The sequence below is a fragment of the Anguilla rostrata genome, chromosome 1 (assembly GCF_018555375.3).
Source record: "Anguilla rostrata isolate EN2019 chromosome 1, ASM1855537v3, whole genome shotgun sequence".
Lineage (NCBI taxonomy): Eukaryota > Metazoa > Chordata > Actinopteri > Anguilliformes > Anguillidae > Anguilla > Anguilla rostrata.
This window is the reverse complement of record NC_057933.1, coordinates 25,151,692-25,173,189: the sequence shown is the minus strand read 5'-3', so window position 1 is coordinate 25,173,189 and position 21,498 is coordinate 25,151,692. Positions and strand designations below refer to the sequence as shown.

The 21,498-nt window shown below is 38.6% G+C and overlaps 1 protein-coding gene and 1 long non-coding RNA gene across 3 annotated transcripts in view; one reads left to right on the top strand and one right to left on the bottom strand.

The window, feature by feature from the left end:
- Positions 1–3,969: 3,969 nt before the first annotated feature.
- LOC135241803 (uncharacterized) overlaps positions 3,970–21,498 on the top strand; it is a 35,443-nt gene continuing 17,914 nt past the window's right edge. Inside the window, exon 1 of the long non-coding RNA XR_010326116.1 lies at positions 3,970–4,213. This is a non-coding gene — a long non-coding RNA (uncharacterized LOC135241803). The remainder of the gene's footprint in view (positions 4,214–21,498) is intronic.
- Positions 14,293–20,532, bottom strand: LOC135252893 (paired box protein Pax-1-like). 2 transcript variants are annotated; one of them, XM_064331541.1, is made up of 5 exons: positions 20,207–20,532; positions 19,020–19,649; positions 17,949–18,076; positions 17,474–17,627; positions 14,293–14,928 (listed from the first exon to the last, which is right to left on the bottom strand). In XM_064331541.1, exons 1-5 carry the CDS (start codon positions 20,208–20,210, stop codon positions 14,837–14,839), a joined length of 1,008 nt encoding a protein of 335 aa, XP_064187611.1. In that variant the 5' UTR covers positions 20,211–20,532; the 3' UTR covers positions 14,293–14,836. The 2 variants fall into 2 exon arrangements, with proteins under 2 accessions (XP_064187611.1, XP_064187602.1); XM_064331532.1 differs by having other exon boundaries at positions 17,474–17,684; positions 20,207–20,524.

Here is a 21,498-nt window from a genome sequence, read left to right as displayed (position 1 = left end):
GTGGACACCTGACATCCAAAATCTCATCCAAAATGATGGGCATTAATTTGGTTTTGGCCCACCCCTCGCTGTTATAACACTCTTCATTCTTCTGGAAAGGCTTTATACTAGATTTTGGAGCATTGCTGTGGGGATTTGCTTCCATTCAGCCAGAAGAGCATTAGTGAGGTTGGGCACTGATTGGACGATTAGGCCTGGCTTGCAGTTGGCTTTTCAGTTGATCCCAAAGGTGTATGATGAGGTTGAGGTCCGGGCTCTGTGCTGGCCTGTCAAGTTCTTCTACACCAATCTCGACAAAACCCTTTCTATATGGACTTCACTGTGTCCAGGGGCATTATTGTACTAAAACAGGAAAGGGCCTTCCCCAAACTGTGGCCACAAAGTTCAAAGCGCACAATCGTTTAGAATCTCATTGCATTTAGATTTGTCTTCACTGGAACTAAGGGGCCAAGCCCAAACCATGAAAAACAGCCCCATACCAAGGGGTGTGCAAATACTTTTGGTCATATAGGGTAATGCCCAATGTTATGTGTCATTTATGGGGTTATAGAACAATTTTCATTTCACTTCAGTTACATAGAGACAAGTGCGTTTCAAGTTACTGTGGGTTACACGTGTAAAGGTTGTATGCTTTACAATGGAAATTTTATTGCACAGCTAACACATTTCTTACAAATTACCACTAAGGTCAATGTATGATTTACAAAATTCACTTAAACCGATTAGGTAAGGTAGCTTTAAAGTCATGCCAGTTTTATTGGCAATGAAAATGGAATATTCAGTAGTTAATTCATTAACTAAATCAGTTGTTGTGGGTTTATTTAGTAATTCGAGAAATAAGAGGGTCTCCACAGTGATATTTATATAAAGTTAAGGGCATAACTATGATATGGCATGATTGAATCATGGAGACATGTCTAATTGGAAGGGAGAAGACCCAAATAAATGGGAAAGTGCTTACCATATTTTATGTCAGCCCTGAAGTCATAAGCTACCCGTTATATTACCCGTTATTATATGGTTTTGCAAATATGACTTCCCAGGGGATAGGTAAAGTGCTTTTAGGTATGAATTGAATATTAGATTTTTTACTGGTCTTTAAAATCATACATGCTGTAATATGCTTTTGGACCTCCTATTTTAATGTTAGAGATTCCGCGATGCAAAATGGCAGTCGGGTGTTTCAGTGTCAGTCAGCGGAACCCAGACAAGATGTTCTGTTTGGAAGGACCTGGATTGCCGGAAAGCAAAGACGCTGGATGCCTGGGTGGGATGGGTGTATATGAATAAATAATTTTGAATTGTAGGTAAATCCGCCAGAGAGACTTCTAAGTGATTAATGTGCTTGGAGTAAGAAAATAGCATGTGTGTGGGTATTAAGTCTACAGTACACATAGAAGGTTCCACATATGACTTCAGGCAGTAATGACAGTGAAGTAGAAATAAGAAAAAGAAAACGCACACATGCACACATATGTGCTGATTACAGTTCATAGACTTAGAATTCAAACCCCAGCCATTTCTCCAGGAAAATTAATGCATATTAGAAAGTCCCCAATTGCTGTCTCATATGATACACTCACATATCATTCGGATGATCCTTTTTAAAGATGTACCACATGTCTGCATGGAAATCTCTACAATAATTAATCAAAAGTAAAAGAAGGACTTGCAATTTACAGTAACTCCTTTTCAGTGCTGAACAATTGCCAAGTTTCCACTCTGTCCGATGCAGTGGGGTTTTTTTGTGTGCAGAGGTGTTGTATTCTGTAAGAGATTCCCTTTCATCCCAGCAAGGATAGCCTAGCTTCCCAATGAAAGTAATGCTTCGGTAAAATCAAAGTCTTTCATAACTGTATTTATTAGACTAAAGATCAAAGCACACATGGCATTATTTTGGCGTTATTTTTTAAAGCACTGCTTATCTCCTTTAAGTTAGAATTTCAGAGGTACCATGTTCAAATGTTTTCAAAGGCTGAGCTATCATATTAAAAACCACTAAATGACAACAATTTTTTAAAAATGGTTTTTGAATGAACCGTACCAAACAAATGTACTGAAATTAGACAGGTAGACCACATAATTGAAACGTGTAGGTGTTATGACAGCTTCCGTACTTTAGGAAAGGAAGAAATGATTTTTGAAGAGGACCAAGAGGACAGGACAGCCAAAATCCTTATTGCTTAAGCTTTTTTTTCTATGTAATTTTTTTATAGGATGGAATCTCTTAGCCACTCATGTGATGTGTTTCTCATTGTGGGGTTTTTTGAACACATTTTTCCTAAAAAATAAATGGTGTGTATGGGGATCCTAAAGAACTGAGCTGAGATTGGGAAGTGGGGTTGGACGTCTCAGGGAAAAAAAACGAGTAACATAACCCCCACCTGTAGTCATTCTTTAAAGTTGTCAAGAGAGCGGCTTCTTGGGGGGCACTGCATTGTACGTCTGATTGATGAATGCCTGGCTCACAGGAAGTAACCCAGCCACCATGAAGGAGTGTTTTCTGAACCCCAAGTGGTATCCGGGAAAACAAGGAGGGCTGTAGTCATGGAACACATATATTTGGGGGAATTTGTCTTGTTTTGATACTTTGGGGTGGGGGGCGCATGGGTTTCACTGGGAATTGGAAGGAAAAAGTGACCTTTGCAATTTGGTTGCTAGTTAAAGTTATGTGCCGAGAGGAGAAATGTTTTTAGCCTATTTTGCAGGTTTTCTGATTCTCACAAGAGTTTCTTTAAGTTGACTGTTCCTGTGCCTCATTGAGAAACAGATGTAGGCTCAACTCTCTTGCTTACAGATGTCAGCTGGAAAGATGGTTTGCTGTATGGCCGCACATGAAGTTCCTTCTGGTATTAATGCCCCCAGAAACAAGTGCAGAATCACTCATGGTTACTGGGTGTCAAACGCGATTCCTGGAGGACCGATATGTAGGCCTGTGTCTGATTTTGCGCCAAAAACTACCGATTGCAACTCACGTCTGTGGCTGCCGTTATCTTCACCTTTGGTCAGTGTCCAAATAAGAAATGTGTTGCTGAGAACATTATTTGTTTGTAGAGGTCAGCTGCACAAGTGCAGCTCAAGAATTGTCCCTTATGATACTCGATAAGCCAAAATATCGTAGAAATGATGGAAATAGATTGAATTACCTCTCAATGCATAATGTGCATAGTGTGGGTACAATTTTGTGCCAGAAAATTTCTGTAATGTAACAAATACCCTGTGGCACTCCAAGTTCGACCGCCACTGCTTTAATGTTTATCATGAAAGGAAGAGGTTTCAGTGCACTGTAACAGCTATTCTTACCATTAGACCACTCTGTGAACTTGTATCAGCTTTGGTACCAATTCCCAATGATCACTGGTAAACCCAAGGCACACCTTTGCTCATGGGCCACAAATGTCCCTGTCGACCCAAGGTTTCCATTGAAATTTTCTTGCCAATAATTGAATCAACTGCTGTGTGAAACTGTGAGGGGGTCTGGCAGCAGTTGTAGCGGCAAAGATTGGTGAGACAAAACTTCAACCAGATTTATTTACAAATGGAGTGCAGACAAGCCCCAGGAACCAGCAAAGAATATTTAAACCTAAAACACTACACACTCATCCAAAAAAATAAAAAAGATAAACAATAAATAAGACACTGTAGACTACGCTGCAGAGGCCCTATTTAGCCAAATAGTTGGTGACTAGCAGGTCCACACAGCTCTCACACAAAAACTTCTAGCAACACCAACAAGCTCCTCTCTCCAACTGGTTTCTAAACCTGGTTCACATAGCCATTACCCGTCCCTTGAAGCTTCGACTAATTTGAAAACTAACTTCCCCTGTTATACAATTTGACAGACTCCCAATTGCACATTGTATTTCCAAACAAAAATGTACATAATTTAAATACAAATTACACAAAGTACAGAATTACGCATAATTTCAATCAGTCTAATCCACATATTTCACCTACACAATGGTCTCGCCCACGCTTCTTTTGGAAATCCGCAGGAACGGGCTGTTTGATACTTTTTAATCCCTGCAGAAATTAAGCACCATTCACAAACAATTGTTACGGTATTAGTTGACGAGAATCTGTATCAGAAATTCTGGTCGCCCTTACATTGCGTTCTAGTTTTACGCTAAAACTTCCGTAGCATTACAACCAGTCATATCTTACCCCTTCGCCTGATGTTACACTGAATTCTTGTTCTTCCCACAAACCAATGGTAAGTACATTTATCCTGTTCGTGTTTCTTCTTTACTGACGTTAAATTGCGCACATTTAAAAGTACACAAAACATTTTTTTTTCAAGTGTTGTTAGCATGTGCGTATGTCACGAACGCAAATGACCATAGGAACGATTTAGTCAGTGACATAGACAAATACTCCTTTTGTGTTCAAATACTGTACTTTATCTTCCAGGGCTGATAATAAAAGACATACCAATTGCTTTGGCAAACGTAGTGAGCACACAGTCACTGCAAACCGTGGGCCACGCTTTGTAAACCAGCCAGATTGACTTCGTAACAGTCCATATTTGCGTCGTTCATGTCAACCCACATGGACGGCAAACATGGATGAACTTTCAAAAAGTTACAGAAAGGAAGTGGCGCTCACTGGGTAGCTACTCTAACTGTCAGCAAATGAAAATATTTAACAAATATCTTACTTTTTTAAACAAAAGTAATCATGTGATAAATTAAGGCATCGAGCTGTCTGAGAATGAGACTACCTACACCCACCCAAGAAAGTGCTTCACCTGAAATGTTAATTAGTTCATTAGAATAATGGGTTTAGGGAACTCTGTGACTCAATTTGTCAGACCTTAAAACGAGAGTAGGTAGGATGCGTGTATACACAAAACATGTAGTGCAATCAACGAAATCTAATATTTTCAGAATGAATAGCTACAGTTTTTTTCTGCTTGACATAAGGTATAACAGATATCTGGTCACCACAGACATGAACCTCTCCCGTCATTTTTCTCCTGGACTTGGAGGAGGTTGGGGTGTACTGGATGCCTAATCAGAGGTGTAAGAAAACATGAGTGTGTTGCTTTAAAAAAAAAAAAAAATTCATTCATTCATTCATATTTGTCATGGCAAACTTGTTTTTTTTTTCTTTTTTTTTCCAGAAACCTATTACTGCAGCTGATCTGCTCTGGGAAGTGCACTCTTTAACGTGCAGGAAATTTTAGAATATTGGCAATCTGTTTTTTTTTTTTGCTAATATAATTAGTCCTATTATGGTGCAGTTTAGATATTTCAGAAGAATTAGGCATAATGTAAACGAGATGGGACTTTTGTTCTGAATGCTATGGCACTGGATTTTTCCAACAATAGCTTGCCTCAGCCCTCCAATCTGTGAATTCAGGTTCAGGGGGCAGGTGTCTCGCGGTGGAAATTGACACATGACTTTGTGGACATGTCTTAATAACCCCCCCTCCCCCCAGGTATCTTGATTTGGTTGTTTCCCTTAGTTTAGTAATTATCACAGATGTGGTAGATTAGCCTACCTGAAATTGGAGTTTCCCCCAGTGATTACACAAACATCAGGCCCATGAGCTCAAACACTTCTCAGAGAAGTCCAATGTTAGCCAGAGTAATTAAACTCCTCAAAGGTGTTCAATTGCAACAAAACCTTGGGTTGATGAAAGACAATTTCCTTTCTGAGACTCTAAGCCTCTGAGATGGCTGGTAACTTATCCTAATAGGCAGATCGGGGAAATATTTCAGTGCTAAGGCCAAAGCCTCTGGGTAACAGAAACTCTTCTGGGTTTGCGGTATTGGCTGACGTTACTTATGTAAACGTACCTACCCTGCCCAAGATCAAACAGCTACTGCATAATTATATTTGATCACCCTTTTGAAAAGGAAATAAAATTAAGCTTGGCTACAGGTTGAATCAATATGAATATGAAAATAATATGTGATTGCTTAATTGATTGACTTTCCTTTCTCCCAGGAATTAAGAGTAAATGTTTGTAATGAAAATAAATAATCCAATGAAAAGCCCCTGGTGGTGCCCAAATTGGAACATTTGAGTAGTGTGTGTGTGTGTGTGTGTGAGAGAGGGAGAAAGAGAGAAAGAGAGACAGAGACACACACACATCTGTGTGTATGCAGAGTGCCAGATGGGGTGTTTAAAACTTTATGCGCAATTCTGGGCTGAGACAGTACTGTCTATTTTGATTGAATCAGAACAGTCCTAGTTCATGTGCTGCCAAGGGTCTCAGATCTACAACTTTCTTCTAAAATCTTAGGTGAAGTGCTGTTGCTCTCTCCAGTAAGAGGTGGTCTATAAGATAATATGTAAGACAAGGCTCCATTCCCTTCTATTTTATGATGCTAAAAGGTCGCACCTGTGACTCTGAAAATGACATCTGTCCCTACCATGGAGGTTCTCCCCCCTAGCTCCCCAATGGTGGAACAAACTCCCTGTTCCTCTACGGACCACTCAGTCATTGCCCATCATCTTTTGCCGTGGTCTGAAAACGCATCTCTATACCTGGACAATAAATTTTCTTGATTTGGCTCTGTACTCCATAATTTACAATTTGTAATCAAACTATTCACATGTGGTTAAAGTGCACATTGTTAAGTGTGATTTTATTCAAGGGTATTTTTTATACACTTTGTTTTCACCATGTAGAAAGTAATCCTTTGTTGCATATCCTTTGCAAGCAATGACTGCTTGAAGTCTGTGACCCATGGACATTGCTAGGTGCTGAGCATCTCCTCTGGTGATGCTCTGCTAGGCCTGGACTGTAGCTGTCTTCAGCTCCTGCTTGTTTCGGGGGGTTGCTCCTTTAAGTTTTTTCTTCAGCATATGAAACATGTTCAGTTGTATTCATATCAGGGGAATGACTTGGCAGTCAAGAACGTTCCAGGTTTTGTCTTTTAAAAGCTCCTTTGTTGCTTTAGCAGTATGTTTTGGGTCATTGTCTTGCTGTTGGATGAAGCGCCATTCAAGGCGTTTTGAGGCATTTGCTTGAATTTGAGCAGAATATTCTGTACACTTCCGAATTAATTCTGCTGCTGCTATCAGCAGTTACATCATCACTGAAGACAAGTGATCCATTACCTGTGGCAGCCATACATGCCCAAACAATAACTCCCCACTGCCATGTTTCACAGATGAGGGGGGGTGCTTTGGGCTTTGGGCAGTACCATTTAACCTCCACACTTCGCTCTTGCCATCACTCTGATACAAGTGAATCTTGGTCTCATCTGTCCATAAGACCTTTTCCGAAACTTTGCAGTCTCTTTAAAATGTTTCTTAGCAAACTGTTACCTGGCCATCCTGTTTTTGCAGCTAACTAGTGGTTTGCATCTTGCAGTGTAGCCTCTGTAGTTCTGTGGGTGAAGTCTTCTGCAGACAGAAGTCATTCACACATCCACGCCTGCCTCCTGAAGAGTGTTTCTGATCTGTCGCACAGGTGTTTGGGGTTTTTTTCTTCATTATTGTGAGAATTCTTTGGCCATCAAATATAGAGATCTTCCTCTGCCTTCCAGTGCTCTCCTTCTTAATGATGTTCCAAACTGTTGATTTTGGTGAGGCTAAGATTTGGTTTATGTCTCTGACTGGTTTCTTTTTCTTCTTATTTATCAGCCTCATAATGGCTTCCTTGACTTTCATTGACACAACTCTGGTCCTCATGTTGACAAAGGCCAATAACAGACAATCAGACGTCTAGAATCAAAACTACATACTGAAAGCTATCTTAGTTCTTTCCTCATTAAGGAAGAAATTCAACGCACCTGACTAATCAGAAATACCTCTTTCAAATTTGTCCCAAACATTATGTTGCCCTAAGAGGGGGGTGGTGGCTATGTATAATGAGTGCTGTAATTTATACATTGTGAAACCAAAATGTATAAAGATTAGTAAAAACTGAGAATGTGGACTTAAACCACATGTGAATCCGATTACAAATCTAAAATGGTAAAGTTGTGGAGAATAGAACAGTAAAATTGTAGTAAAATCAAGGAAAACAATATTTATTTGTCCCAAGTATTATGGAGCTCGATGTATGTTAGGAATATTAGACCTGATGTCAGCAATTATGTAAATGTCAGCAATTATGTAATACAAAATCAGTGTTCACCATTTTATTGAATTTTGAAAGTCTATAAAATTTTGTTTCTTCTGTGCTGTTATAGGTCATATTTTAATATTCGGCTATCGATAACAATGAATATAGGTTATATGGCATGCAGCATTAAGAGGTCATGTGTAGGTCTGTTGATCAAATTTTACCCAAACAAGATTGTACCCGGAGTCTATCTTTGATCATGTCAATGAAGTGGGGGAGAGAGAGCAGGCGTCTGCCTGAGATGGTGGATGATATTGAGTATCATTGTGGCCATGAGGAAGAGAATTCTGGTGAGGATGGTGACCCAATGAAGCGCAAAGCTTTGCCATTTTCATGTCAAAAATTGGGGATATTTTATGGTCTTCAACTTATGAGGGGTAAGGCAGGGTACAAAACCAAAATGACCCCAGGGCCCATCAGATATGCAATGTCAGATGTCCAAGACATAAAATCATTGCTTGATTAAGCTTTTCACTCAGTCTATTAAGAAAATTGTGGTCCAGATGATGAACTTGGAAAGGAGACTAGTGTTTGACAATAACTGGAAGGAGATGAAAGAGACCTGCATGCTTACATGGGACTGTTGCTTATTACTGGAGTGAACAGATTCAGTCTATTGTCAGGTTATGGGATGCTGAATCCGGTCAAGCTTTTTTCCATGCTGCTATGTCACTGCAAACCTTTTGTGTCATCACAAGAGTTATTTGATTTGACAATCCTGAAACAAGACCTGCTTGTCATGAGAAATACAAATGTGCTCCCATTAGAGATGTTTGGGACAAATAGATGGAGCCCTTGCAATATATTTACAATCCAGGACTTGAAGTCACTGTTGATGAATAACTGTCAAGATAGGAAAATATGTCATCAAAATCTGGGCAGCATGTTATGATTTCTTTTACATTATCAATGTATAGATTCATTTTGACCCATAACAGCACATATGTCATTATTATTCATATACAATTATGAAACTTTATAAACAATTTATTCAGGAAAAGCTTGTCTAAAATGTGTCTGTTGTAGTCAGATAACATATTCACATCCTGTCTTTATTATACCAAATGATTACCAAATAATTTTGACTGTTTTCTACGGAAAACCTGTGTTATATTGTAATGTGGCCTTGGTACCCTAGAAGACAAAAGTAAGAGTACATTTTATGGTTTTCCATAAATGGCCGAACATCCCAGTCGGGAGAACGTCCTTGGGCGGTGATGCTGTTTTCAGTATTTATGATGGAAAACTGTCATCAACAAGGTAGAAGCATAAGTGAGTCTGTACATTATGCGGAGTAGACCGTGCCGGCAATAACAGCAACCCGCGACCAAAACTTTTTCTGTGCATACCATTTCCAGCTGATAGTTTCTCGTTAATGGGGCATTTATTGATATATTTCCTATAATTATATTTAATGGTTATACAATAAACTGTGGACGTGTTGCTTTTCGGAACTCTTAATTTCGGAATTAACTTAATTGTATAACTTTTTTATGCGATGTCTTCATTTTGAAGTGAGTGTATGCCACTTGAATTTTTGTTGCTTTCGTTGAAAAGAAGCAGCGGAAAAAAAAAAAACATTTATGCCCTACGTTTTTGTATAATAAAATAAAATGAAATAAAATAATAATTTAAAAAAAACTTTCAGACTCTGCTGACATAGGAATAGATCTCAGTTTGACCGAATAGACTTAAGATTCATTACACGCTATTTTAATTGCTTTCAGGCTAAGGCCCTCATCATTTGAATATTTAATACAAATGAACTAATTCTATTCTTACAAGTACGTTAGAAGTAGTGGAAACATTAAGAAAGATACATGGGCCAATACCCTATTCGTCTTCATAATAAACATGGATCAATCTAAACTCAGTGAGGCTCGCCAGTTATTCTTTGCAGTAGCAACTGGCATTCGAGCTTTTGATTCACCTCAGGTAAGGCCATGTGAAGCGAACGCGATGCTGTTTTTATCTTTCAGTAATTTAAGCGTTTGAAATGCGTTCAGCTTAGACAGCGTCACGCGAAATACACCCAGGGGAAAATATATCAAGAATAAAAGGCCAACATGGGATTGTGTGCATTCAGTAATTGGATATATTGGATAGATTTACTCTGTTGGATGTGGCATACAGCCAATTCATTTTTACGCGACACTCTCTTTTGGAAATGTTTTCAACAAGCTTTAGCAATCAACATGGACCAAAAAAAGAAAAAAAAAGAAAAAGGATAATGTTCTCAATCGCGTGTTCATCTTCCGTGCATTATTTAGGAAACGTCACAATCAAATAGGCTACAACAAATGATCACCAAACAATAATTTCAATTATTTTTCCATTTTGTATACAGGTATAATCAACCAGAAAAAAAAATATATATATATTCAATCTTTCTCTGGAGAAAAATATATTTAAATCATTAATGTATTTCATATTTATTAGAATAGACTCTGTAGATTAATATACATATTTGTCTTTGTGAAATCAGTAATAAAATGATTCATGGATGTGCTGCTGTGCTGTCACAACTCCACCAGCTTCACCGTAGTAGCAGTAGTAGCAGTAGTAATAATAATAATAATAATAATAACAATAATAAGTGTATGGAGTGTATGTACTTACTCCAGTATCTAAACAAAATGATTACTGTGATGCTCTACTGTATCGTTTAGTTTATCTTATAAAAATTTCCAGCACGATAAAAGACATTGTGATGAGGGAGCATGACACATTCCTCCGAATCCAAAAAAAAAAAAATTGTTTTAATATCGAATATCTCTCTGCGGCCTAACTTCTTTGCACTTTTGTGTCTTGGTTACATTTATAGTATTGTTAAGGAGCAGGTAGTTTGTTGTTGTACATACATTTGTAAATATTAATTATTACGAACATTAACGTCTATTTAGACACCTGCTGTGGTATTGAAAACATAAATTTTAAAAATGTGGTTTTGAAACAAAAATCTTTTTCTTCTTATTCATAGTTTTAGCAGTAGGCCTATCACACCAACAATTTCTACATACAGTTATTGCATGCATTAATCACGTTTGTGCATGTGTCTGTTTATTTCATTTATTAATGTATGTGTTTTAGTTAGATGGGAAATCGACGGTCTGTTGCACTTCTAAACCGGCAATTACATTACATTTACATCACATTTATTTGACAGACGATTTATCCAAAGCGACATACAATAAGTGCATACCGAAGTTCATTGGAACAACTGCAAAACACAGGTCCGATGAGGTACAACACTCATATTGTAGCAGTTATCCATAGCCATGAACATATTAAGTAAATTTCACACAGTACACATTACTCTGACCTAACCTATTCTAAATCAAACTAGGAGGCATGACAAGCTACAACATCAAGACAATGATACAAGGTACAATAAGTGCTGGATGGAGGTACATGTAACATGAAAATGTGTTCTCAAATTATTGATGATAGCTACAATGAAAATGATCATCCTGTAAAATTACTTTTCTCTCAGGTAGAAGATAATAAATCATGGTTTGGGGTAGGCGGGCCACTCCTTTTAGCGGCCATTCGCTCATGGCATAGGCTTCCATTTGATCCTTGTCTTTCACGAGTGACGAAAGTCGGCTAATTGCAAGTCTTCCTGCAGTCTTGACCCAGATTCGATCTAACCGAAAACGGCATTTGTGCTTATATTCCTGCTACTTAAATGAGCACTGTTTTTCATTTGACCTATGTAGGACAAAGTTAATATAAAACCTCACACTTGGTGTATTTATTCAACGTTCAGGACAAATCACATTGTGGTCAGATTTTATGGGCACTTAATCTGATTGCTGAGACATTATACTAGCACGTTATTTTAGCAGCGTTATATATTCAAATGGAATCACGCGGGTACTAAAATTAAGAGGGTAAGAAAGTGAAAAACCATTGACTATGTACCAAACAGTGTTACGTGCTACTGTAGGCTATTCTTTTAGAATGTACGACGAGCCTGATTAACATATGCAATTTACCTGACGAGTCTGTTTAATTTACCTAACAGACCTATTTAATGATGTCATTGTCAGCCAAACCAAGCATGTGCAACGAACCTGACAACACAAGTAGAGTGATGTAGCCCGATGTTACCCTCACTGTGGAGAACACACTGATAATTGTGCATCTGATGCGCTAAATGTGCCATCCTCAGCTGATATGAGACAGGTGTTTTGCCATAGATTCTATAGCCTCTCCCGCTTTTGCATTAATAGGCTATTCTGGGCATTTATTTAGTAGTGTGATGCCTAATCTTTACCAGCGACACTTTTGGTTTTTATTTTGCTAGAGAAATTATATACATTATTTTTTTTTTTTCGGAAAGACATTAGGCTAATATAGCTGCTCAGGAATTCAATGAGATATGGCGCTTTGACAGTCCACAGCTAAAGCTCCTTAAATTTAAGCCCGCACTGAGGAGGATACACTTTGAGGTTGAGGCACAGTCCTATAAACCTTCTCTATGACCTCTGTCGCAACAACGCTGTCAAACTATGCATTTGAAGTCCGCTTTAAAAGTTTGGTATAGCTTGAAATCAGTACAACAATAGAGCAATTTGGAAGCGCTTCAACTAAATTGCAGGAGGGATCTATGGTGCCTTATCTCAATATTGAATTTATATAAGTGTCAGTGACAGCGTTAACTATTCGAAAACTATTCGAATCAAAACCGAGTAGTTCTATGTAACAAAATGAATGCTGGGATGTTCTTGCATTGTTCTGTCAGATATCATAATAAATATTTTTCTTGATATGATCCATTGTATGATGCTTGTTAAGACTATGAATTGAAGTTTTGTAATTTGTCGACACCAATGTAAAAAACAGTTTGTTTGAACCGTTCATTAATTCCAAACGTAGCTATATAAAACTGACTCACCTGACTCAGCCATATACATCTGTCTTGGCCCAACCTAGCTAAGACGGGAACCACAGAACGGGAACCGCTACCTGCCACCTCTGGACACTACCCAGTAACACATGAGCCAGCACTGAAACTGCTGGTTGATACATATATATTTTCTTATTTCATTTTTTATCTTATTTGTTATCAGGTAATGTGCTTTGAATGATATTTATTTAGCAGACATTGTTATCCAGAGCAGCTTAAAAGAGGAAGCACAAAAGTGCCCCTTCATTCTCGCGCACGCACTCACGGACATACGCATACGCACACAAAGACACACACGCGCGGGCACGCACACAAATACACACACACAGGGGCGCTGCCAGAGATTTTTGCCCCATGAAAAGATCTCACATTGGGCCTCACCACTCCAGGCCACCCCATTCCTGTACACACCCCCCCCCTCCCAAAAAAAGGAAAAAATATTGCGCTCCGTTGCGCGCGCGCGAGCTTGCACACACACACACACACACACACACACTGTCTGTATCATTCAAATGTAGGCTGTAGTCTGGTGCTTCTTATAAACTATTTGTATGATATTCATAAAATAAATATGCTGTGTAACCGGCTTTAGAGCCTTCAGTAATCTTTTTGTCCAGTATTGTGAACTGGATTCGTTACTCATGCAGCAGGAGCAAGTGCATAAGTGAGGAAAGCTCACGCTATAAGCTCAGTATTTTACTACAAATTGTGTGTTAAAATAGGGCACGACTTCCCGTCTACAGCATTTGTAACTTGGCTAATTGCTCAGCTCCAAACTGTAGATTCCGACCGCTGCAGCAAATTAAGAGCATTCAAGGCACCCTTGGCCTTTTGCCATTTATCCAAAGTAAGCAAAGATAGCATCGGTAGAGGCGCCGAAAACTGCAATGCACCATTTAGAGAAAAGCTTGGTAGCACGCATTATGTTGAAAAAGGGTCACCCACAACGTGAGATCATATTCAGTTGTTGCAAAGTGTGTTACTTTGTTGGCGTCAGCTTGTGCCTTTAAACTTGTCAGAAATGGCATGCTACAGTGATTACAGTTTGTTATTATGTGAACATAGGCCTCGACTGAGTTGCCTAGGTTATCGCTTCATACATATAAGTTAGAATTAAGCACCACAATATACAGTCCTATAACTCTCGACCCATGCATCGTATCTGCTATTTTATGACGAAGCATTATCTTTTTTTTGGGGGGAGGGCGGGGGGGGGGGGGGTGTGGAGGTGTTGCTTTCTTATATGCATGTGGATGGCAGTACATAAGAATTCATGTTATTGCTCGTAAGACGTCTCCTTGTTTTGTGAGCCCTTTATTTAGGATATTTACAAATGGATTTATAAAAATATATAATTAAAGCATTTGCAAATATTTTACATTTACACTTAATTACTTTATTCACATCGTTTTCTTTGTAGAAACCAGAATTTAAAGAAAGAAACCCCCACAAATATCAGTTAAGTTTTGCATAGGCCACAATTTCTTAGTCAGAATCATTTATTTTAAGGTGACTTGTTTGTTTTACAATGATAATCATTTTTATGAGAAACTACCGACCACCAACACCGCTGCAGGCTGCAGAGAAGGTTACAGTACAGATAAACATCCTATTCATAAGTGTACATTCATTTGGTTTCAAATTGTATCCTTGATAGGCTATATTTTATGCACGTGCTTTAAAAAAGCAGGCTCTCCCTACATGTAACACTTTCACTGGCAAATTATAAATATAGTGCTTTCACTTACTTTTCGTATTCTTGAAATGCGCTAAATCTAAATAAGGGTCTGCCACATTTTGGATACTTCAGTTCCTCGTTTGGCCAGGTCATTTTCTCGGGGTTACGAAGATGAGGTAGGAAGAGTGAGTCCGTGTACGCTGTTCAACGCCTGGTGCTGTTGCTTGTTTAAGGGGCTGGGGGGTTTTCTGTCTCCTGCAGAATACAAACAAGAAATGTGTTTATATAGCAAACAAGTCGTAATTCTCCTCTTCAACGAAACAGTGTCTCATAACAATATCGCCTGTTTATTTATTTATTTTTCAGAAGAATCATTTCTCAGTTTTGAAAATGTGAAAAAGTGCAGGCTAAAATAGTAAAATGTCACAAGCTGTTAACGGTTATCCAGGTCCGGTCACACCGTGGTTGCGAATGTATTCTCAGTCCTGTTGCCAGAAGGACTCAATTGCACCGCCCTCTCAAGCCGTCTACCCCGTGTCCAATGCCTAATTATAGTGACAGCGACAAAATGCATCATTATTATTGCAATTGCTACTACTTATGCTTCTGCTACTGCCACTGCTACTACTACTACTACTACTGCTACTGCTACTGCTACTACTACAATAATAATAATAATAATACTACTACTACTACTACTACTACTACTACTACTACTACTAATAATAATAATAATAATAACAATAATAATAATAATACGTTTCTGTCGTCATTGTTAGTGAGGAGGTATTGGGGTTGGTTTTCTTATAGTGCGAAATACATATAAAAAAGGAAACTACCAAAAAAAGAAGAATTTTCGCGACAAATAGGCCATTGCGTGTTTATCGAATGATTAAAAAATATTTTATGAATCAGTTATAGGCCTATTTTCAAAAAGCCTATATGCTTATTTCCCTTCATAATTATGATTTAATTCCTACGTTCGTTATTCAGTTCAAGTGCAGGTATGCTTTCGGCAAACATAGGCCATTTCATTGTAGGCGTAGGGCCTATAACAAATGCAATCAAGCATTGCTTCTTCCTTCTTTTCGTTTTTTTTTTTTTCACTATAGGAATAACTTTTATTATGGCGCCTTCCATTTTAATAACACAAAACACCCGCATGATAATAATAATAATAATAATAATAATATAATGCTGTTGTTATTATTATTATTATTGTTGTTAGATGCATGCATACTTCAAACGCCACAATCTACAGCCATATTATACAGTGTTCTGTGTTCCCCTAAGTGCCCCCCCCCAATCCAAAATTAAATAATTAATAAACCCAATGGGATATCTGTCAATTTGTGGCAACACACAGTGTCAGTCAATCTCTCTCTCTCTCTCTCTCTCTCTCTCTCTCTCAATTTCTCTCACTCACACACACACACACACACACACCTTCTTTGACAGCTGCTTTGAGAAGACTGCTGGTTATGATTTCCCTGGACTGTAGCAGATCTTACGCACAAATCCATTCACCCAAGGTGAACCCGATTAGGAATCTTTGAACCGCCGTCGAGAAGACACACTGCTAAAGTGGCATATACACGCTGTTTCGAGACCGCTTCAGGCTTAACATTCCCTGCGCAAATTTGCTTTCTTTCTCGTTCCACAATACTGGCCTTTAACGATGATATTTATATATTGTTTCATGTATAGATTAGAAAGAGAACTACTTCCAAGTATATTTGAAAGCAGATATAAATCATTTCTATTGAACGGCTTCTTGATGCTCCAAATTCGGTTAAAGTAGATTGGGGTGAGGTTTAGCGACGGAAATGGCGTAGGCGCACGTATGACCACAATTTATCTTCGCTGGTAGTCATCTTATAACTAACGCGTGATACAATTAATCACGGCTAATTTGTATGCATTTTAAATGGAGTTTTCCTGAAGTAGATAGCACTAGGAAGTCACACACAATGCGTGCTATTGTGAACTAAAAGGCCCAAAGAGGAAGTTATTGGCTAAAACATATTAAGTTACACAAATGGATAAGAATATTCAAGACATAAAGATTTGTGTTAGGCGCTTGAGGAAAAACTTTATATATATATATATATATATATATAGGCTATATATATCCCCCAAGGAAATGATCAGGTCAGGCTTTCTTGCATATTCGTCCACCTGACATAATATCCTGACAGGAATTTTGTGTCGTGCAGATTTAACACAGGTTAAACTACAGATAAACATAGAGGCTTTTCCAGCATGCCAAGTTTGATCGCGTGCACTGCATATATCCCTCTTGCTCGTGCTCGTGTTTCAAATTTGCATTTAGGGGTGGCGATTGAAATAATTTTGTAAACCTTGCATTCTAGAGTATTATAATTAACCTTAATTTTGTATTGCAATTACATCTCATGCTGTTGCAAACGATGGAATGGTGAATATTACGAGTAGCCAATAAGCCTATTTATTTCAAAACAGGCTACATAAATATCTATAAATATACATATATATTTAAATATACATTTATATTAGGCTAGTGTAAATATGCATATTCATAAAAAACTTTTATTAAATATAACATCTACAGTATAACGTATTTCATCTAAAATATTCCACTACAAAACTGTAAGATTACTTTTGCTTTTACAGTGTTTGTGTGATTGAGTGTACCTAAAGTCACTGCCAAAACCACTGATCTGTGCGTTTCGGCTGTCATTTCTCTTGCGCGTGCACACTCACACACGTGCACGCACACAAACGCAAACTTTCCAGTTTAATCAAACACAGTTCGTCTTACCGTCTCGTGATGTATGTTTGAATGCCATCGCAGAGTGAATGTCTCCCCCGTGCATCGTCATTCCGCTGCCTGGGTGGGACAGGCTAGAGCTCTGTGACTGCCAGTGGTGGCCCGGCGTCACGTAGCTACCTGCTGGACCGCTATAAACTCCGTACTGGTTGGAGGGCGAATAGGCACAAGCCGGGACATAACTGGACAAGGTTGATGAAGGCTAGGAAAACAAAAACGATTCGTCGAAACTTTCTTCCTCTCTTAGCCTACTCCATTTGAATTCGAACTATTGTGTAAATATTAAATGGAAGAGTAAATAATTACTACATATCAATTGTAGTAATTATTTCATTGTGGAAATTATTAAAATATGTCAGTATCACATGATTAATTTAACCAATAGGCTATATTTAGTCGATTCAGTATACTGTTCAGCTATCGGTTCAGTTATGTGATTAGATATAGGTTCATACAACATGCTTACCTGAGGGTATTTGATGTCAGCTTCAATGGACTTGTCAATTCCGTTGACACTGTGCGCCGAGGGAAATGTTCTATTGACGCTACCCCAGTCCTCCATTTTGGGTGCATATCCCTCGGTTCCAGCAATAGCTGTTGAGAAAGCGGAAAACTAAAAACTCAGATTTAACCCTACTTAGATTTTATATGAAATTTTATATGCTCATAATTGTTGTCTAGAGTTGTGATTATCATCATTGTTATTATTAGCCTATTATTATTATTATTATACAAATGCCGATCCATAATAATGATGTAAATGACTAATAAAGTGGAGCCTCCTACTAGCCATAGTTAGATGTTAGCAATATGCATCTGTTACTTACAAGGCTGTATCAAGTGGAAAATTGCAATAGCCTAACCTTTTTTAATGCAACGGAAATTAAATCACATAATTAACGTAAATGTTTGAGCGGTCATATCAAAACTTTTTTTTTTTATCTGCTAAAATATATCCTATAAATGAAATTATTGAGTTTTCAGCTTGATCTACCTTTCACAGTTTTTTTGTATATTATCATCTGTATTTTCATTAACGTGTGTGTGCGTGTGTGTGATTTAAATGTTTTGTTAAATTTTCCATTTTAAAAGTAACACACATACACCAGCTATGTTTGCAGTTATTTTTATCCACCAATTAACGCAAATGACGCACTTCTGGGCTTGTTTGATCCTTGGAATTTTTGTAAAACATAATCTTACAAATCTGAGCAAGTGGTTATAATGTTATTCTAATTTTTCAGCCCTTGGTGATAATGAATATCGTACACTGACACGAAATCTGCCCCCCCCGCCCCCCGTGTAATTTATTAAAATACATTTTTAAAAATAAATTAATAATAGGACAGGAATAGCATGGCCTTTTCGAACGATCTGGCGAAAGTGCAATTTAGATGCACTTTATGAACTATACATACGCACTGTGGCTGGCTTGAATCCTGTGTCCATATGGCATGGCATATTTATAGCGCTATAAAATGTACTAAGACAAACACACAATGAAATCAACAAAAGTGTTGTTTAATGCTTTACGAACCTGTGTGATCCATGAAGGCTCTAATACCTAAAATGTTGCTGACAGTGTGCGCAGAAGGCCACGCTCTCGATATGCTAACATGGGCCGCCGTGACCGGTCCTCCGGGAGGGCTGCCCATTTTGGTCCCAGTGGGTGACATTGCATTAGGGTATGGATAGGGGTATATGTGGTTGTAAGAGAGTGCTGCCTGCGGAGGGGGTTGCTTGCTGCTTTCGTACTGGTTAGGCTGCGAGAGATTTCCAATCTTGTTCCTTAATATCCGGCTTATCGAACTGACCGAGGGAACGTTGTATTTATCACAAACTCCATCCGCCAGAAGCCTGTCGCGAATCTCCCAAGCGAAGATTCCGGGGTCTCCTTGTTTGTATTCCCTTATATTTTTCACCACGTTCGGTGTTGTAACCCGGGGTTTGCTTCCTCCGATGGCACCGGGTAAAATAGACCCCGTCTCGTTGTACCTTGCAAGAATCTTGCTCACACAACCGTGAGAGACACGGAGTTGTCTACTGATGTCACAGGGTCGAATTCCGAGCTGGGCAAGTTCCACGATTCTGAGTCGTATGGCGTTGGGTAGTGGTCTCCCATTTACAAATACACCACCTAACTGGTTTACCTCTCCATAGGTTTGCTCTAAAAAGGGGAAATATAAAAAATAAAAAACACCAAGTCAATAATCAGAAAATTTTGCAGAATAAAAAACAGTTCTGCAAACACGAACACTGCCCATGACCTTGATTGTATTGTGTAAAAATGGCGATCAGACTCGAATTGCTTGTGTAGCCTAATTCATTTCAGATTTAGAATACATGCCTCCCATTTTCTTATTTCTCGAGTGCCGAATTTTTACATTCGCTATGACACTCTAAATGTCGCAATGTCCGATTCGTTTTCACCAGATTTATACATTTATCAATGGTAGCAAAACGTTGCCATACATTCTGAATGGCTATTCTATTTTATTCTTTGCGCAAACAACATCGGTTCCCCTGTGCTTTATGCCTGGCGACTAAAAGTGCTTAGATTTATTTATTTGAGTGAAAATGCATGGATGCAGTGGGATAAGTACTGTAATCATTGTCTTATTTAAGCAGAAGTTGAACTTAATTGTTATTTCTAGGGCTTTGCAGGCATGTTAAACTCTATAAACGGTATGCCACTGAACCACGCAGAAAGGAACGAAAGCTTACCCATTTGCTCGGGGTCTGAGAAGATCTTTTTGAAATATGTGCCCCTCAATGGCTGCACGCGCTGGTTCTCCCGTCTGCGTAAGGGAAGTTGTTGTCTAAATAAGACGAAGGACTCTCGAATGATTCGCTTTTGGTTCCTAACCGGAACTTCTGTCAAATAGCTTTAATGAACTGCTTTAGACAAAGGAACCAAAGGTACTCTTCATCCGACAAAGGAAAACCAGTCTATCCTGGAGCCTGAAGTTCCCTCGGATTAATTTGACGCGTCCTCCACGTCAATCTAGCTGGTTACGATGGAAGCTATGGTTTGATTTCATTGGTCCTCTTCGCGTTGGATAGGCAGCTCCGAACACGCACCATCCGGTATGTTCAATTTAACCTGTGAATATGCCGCTCTAGGAAAGTGACAGAAACGCGACACTTGGGTCCAATGTGCACCAGTAGGCTAAACAAAATAAAAGCGGCTTAATTTAAAATGGTGACGAGATCTCGAACAGGGATGGGGAATGTGTTTTTGAATTGCCTACTGAAAAGAAAGTGCAACTCCGTCTAAAGAAAGACGATTAAATGCAGGAAAAGGTTGAATCAAGGTATTTATGCCCGCAGACGACCCACCACCCCTCCCCCAACAGCTATCATGCTACCAAGAAAACATGAAGTTCACAAAACTGTGAGGCAGTCTGAGTGCTGCTGCATATTATACTGCCTATTTAGCCTATACTGCAGACTTACTCTGTCTGCAAAGTCCGGGCTCACTTTCATCCCTGTTAATTTCTGCAGTTAGCTTTCTGGGTATTGACTAAACTTATTTGGAGAATGCGATGTACGATACATGCATGTAGTATGTGATTCGTGTGTAAAGTATATTTTATCAGCTCACAAAAAGTCACTTATAAAAGTTAATTAATGTTCTTGCCAGTGCACAACTCGTATTGACTAGCACAGTTGGGAAACATGAATGCGGGTCAGACCTCCAGTCTTCTATGAATCGGGGATAGGAGTCACAGGAAACCAATTGTGAAAAAACAATGTAAAAAAAAAAAAAATGTCTTAATCTTATCGTAAGGACGTTGTTCTCTCCGAGACAGGTGTAAATTTGATTTAGATTTATGAACTGTGAAATTTGAATCAATTATGCGTTAGGCCCATATGAAATTCAAAAGTAGTTCTATACCATCCAAAGTTGATTTTGGAGATTAGGCTACCGCTGTTTCAGTTCGACGGCGTTAAGTGGCTATAGCCTATCTCACCAGTGGCACTGAATAAGATTATCGCGTTTTTTTCGAGCAATA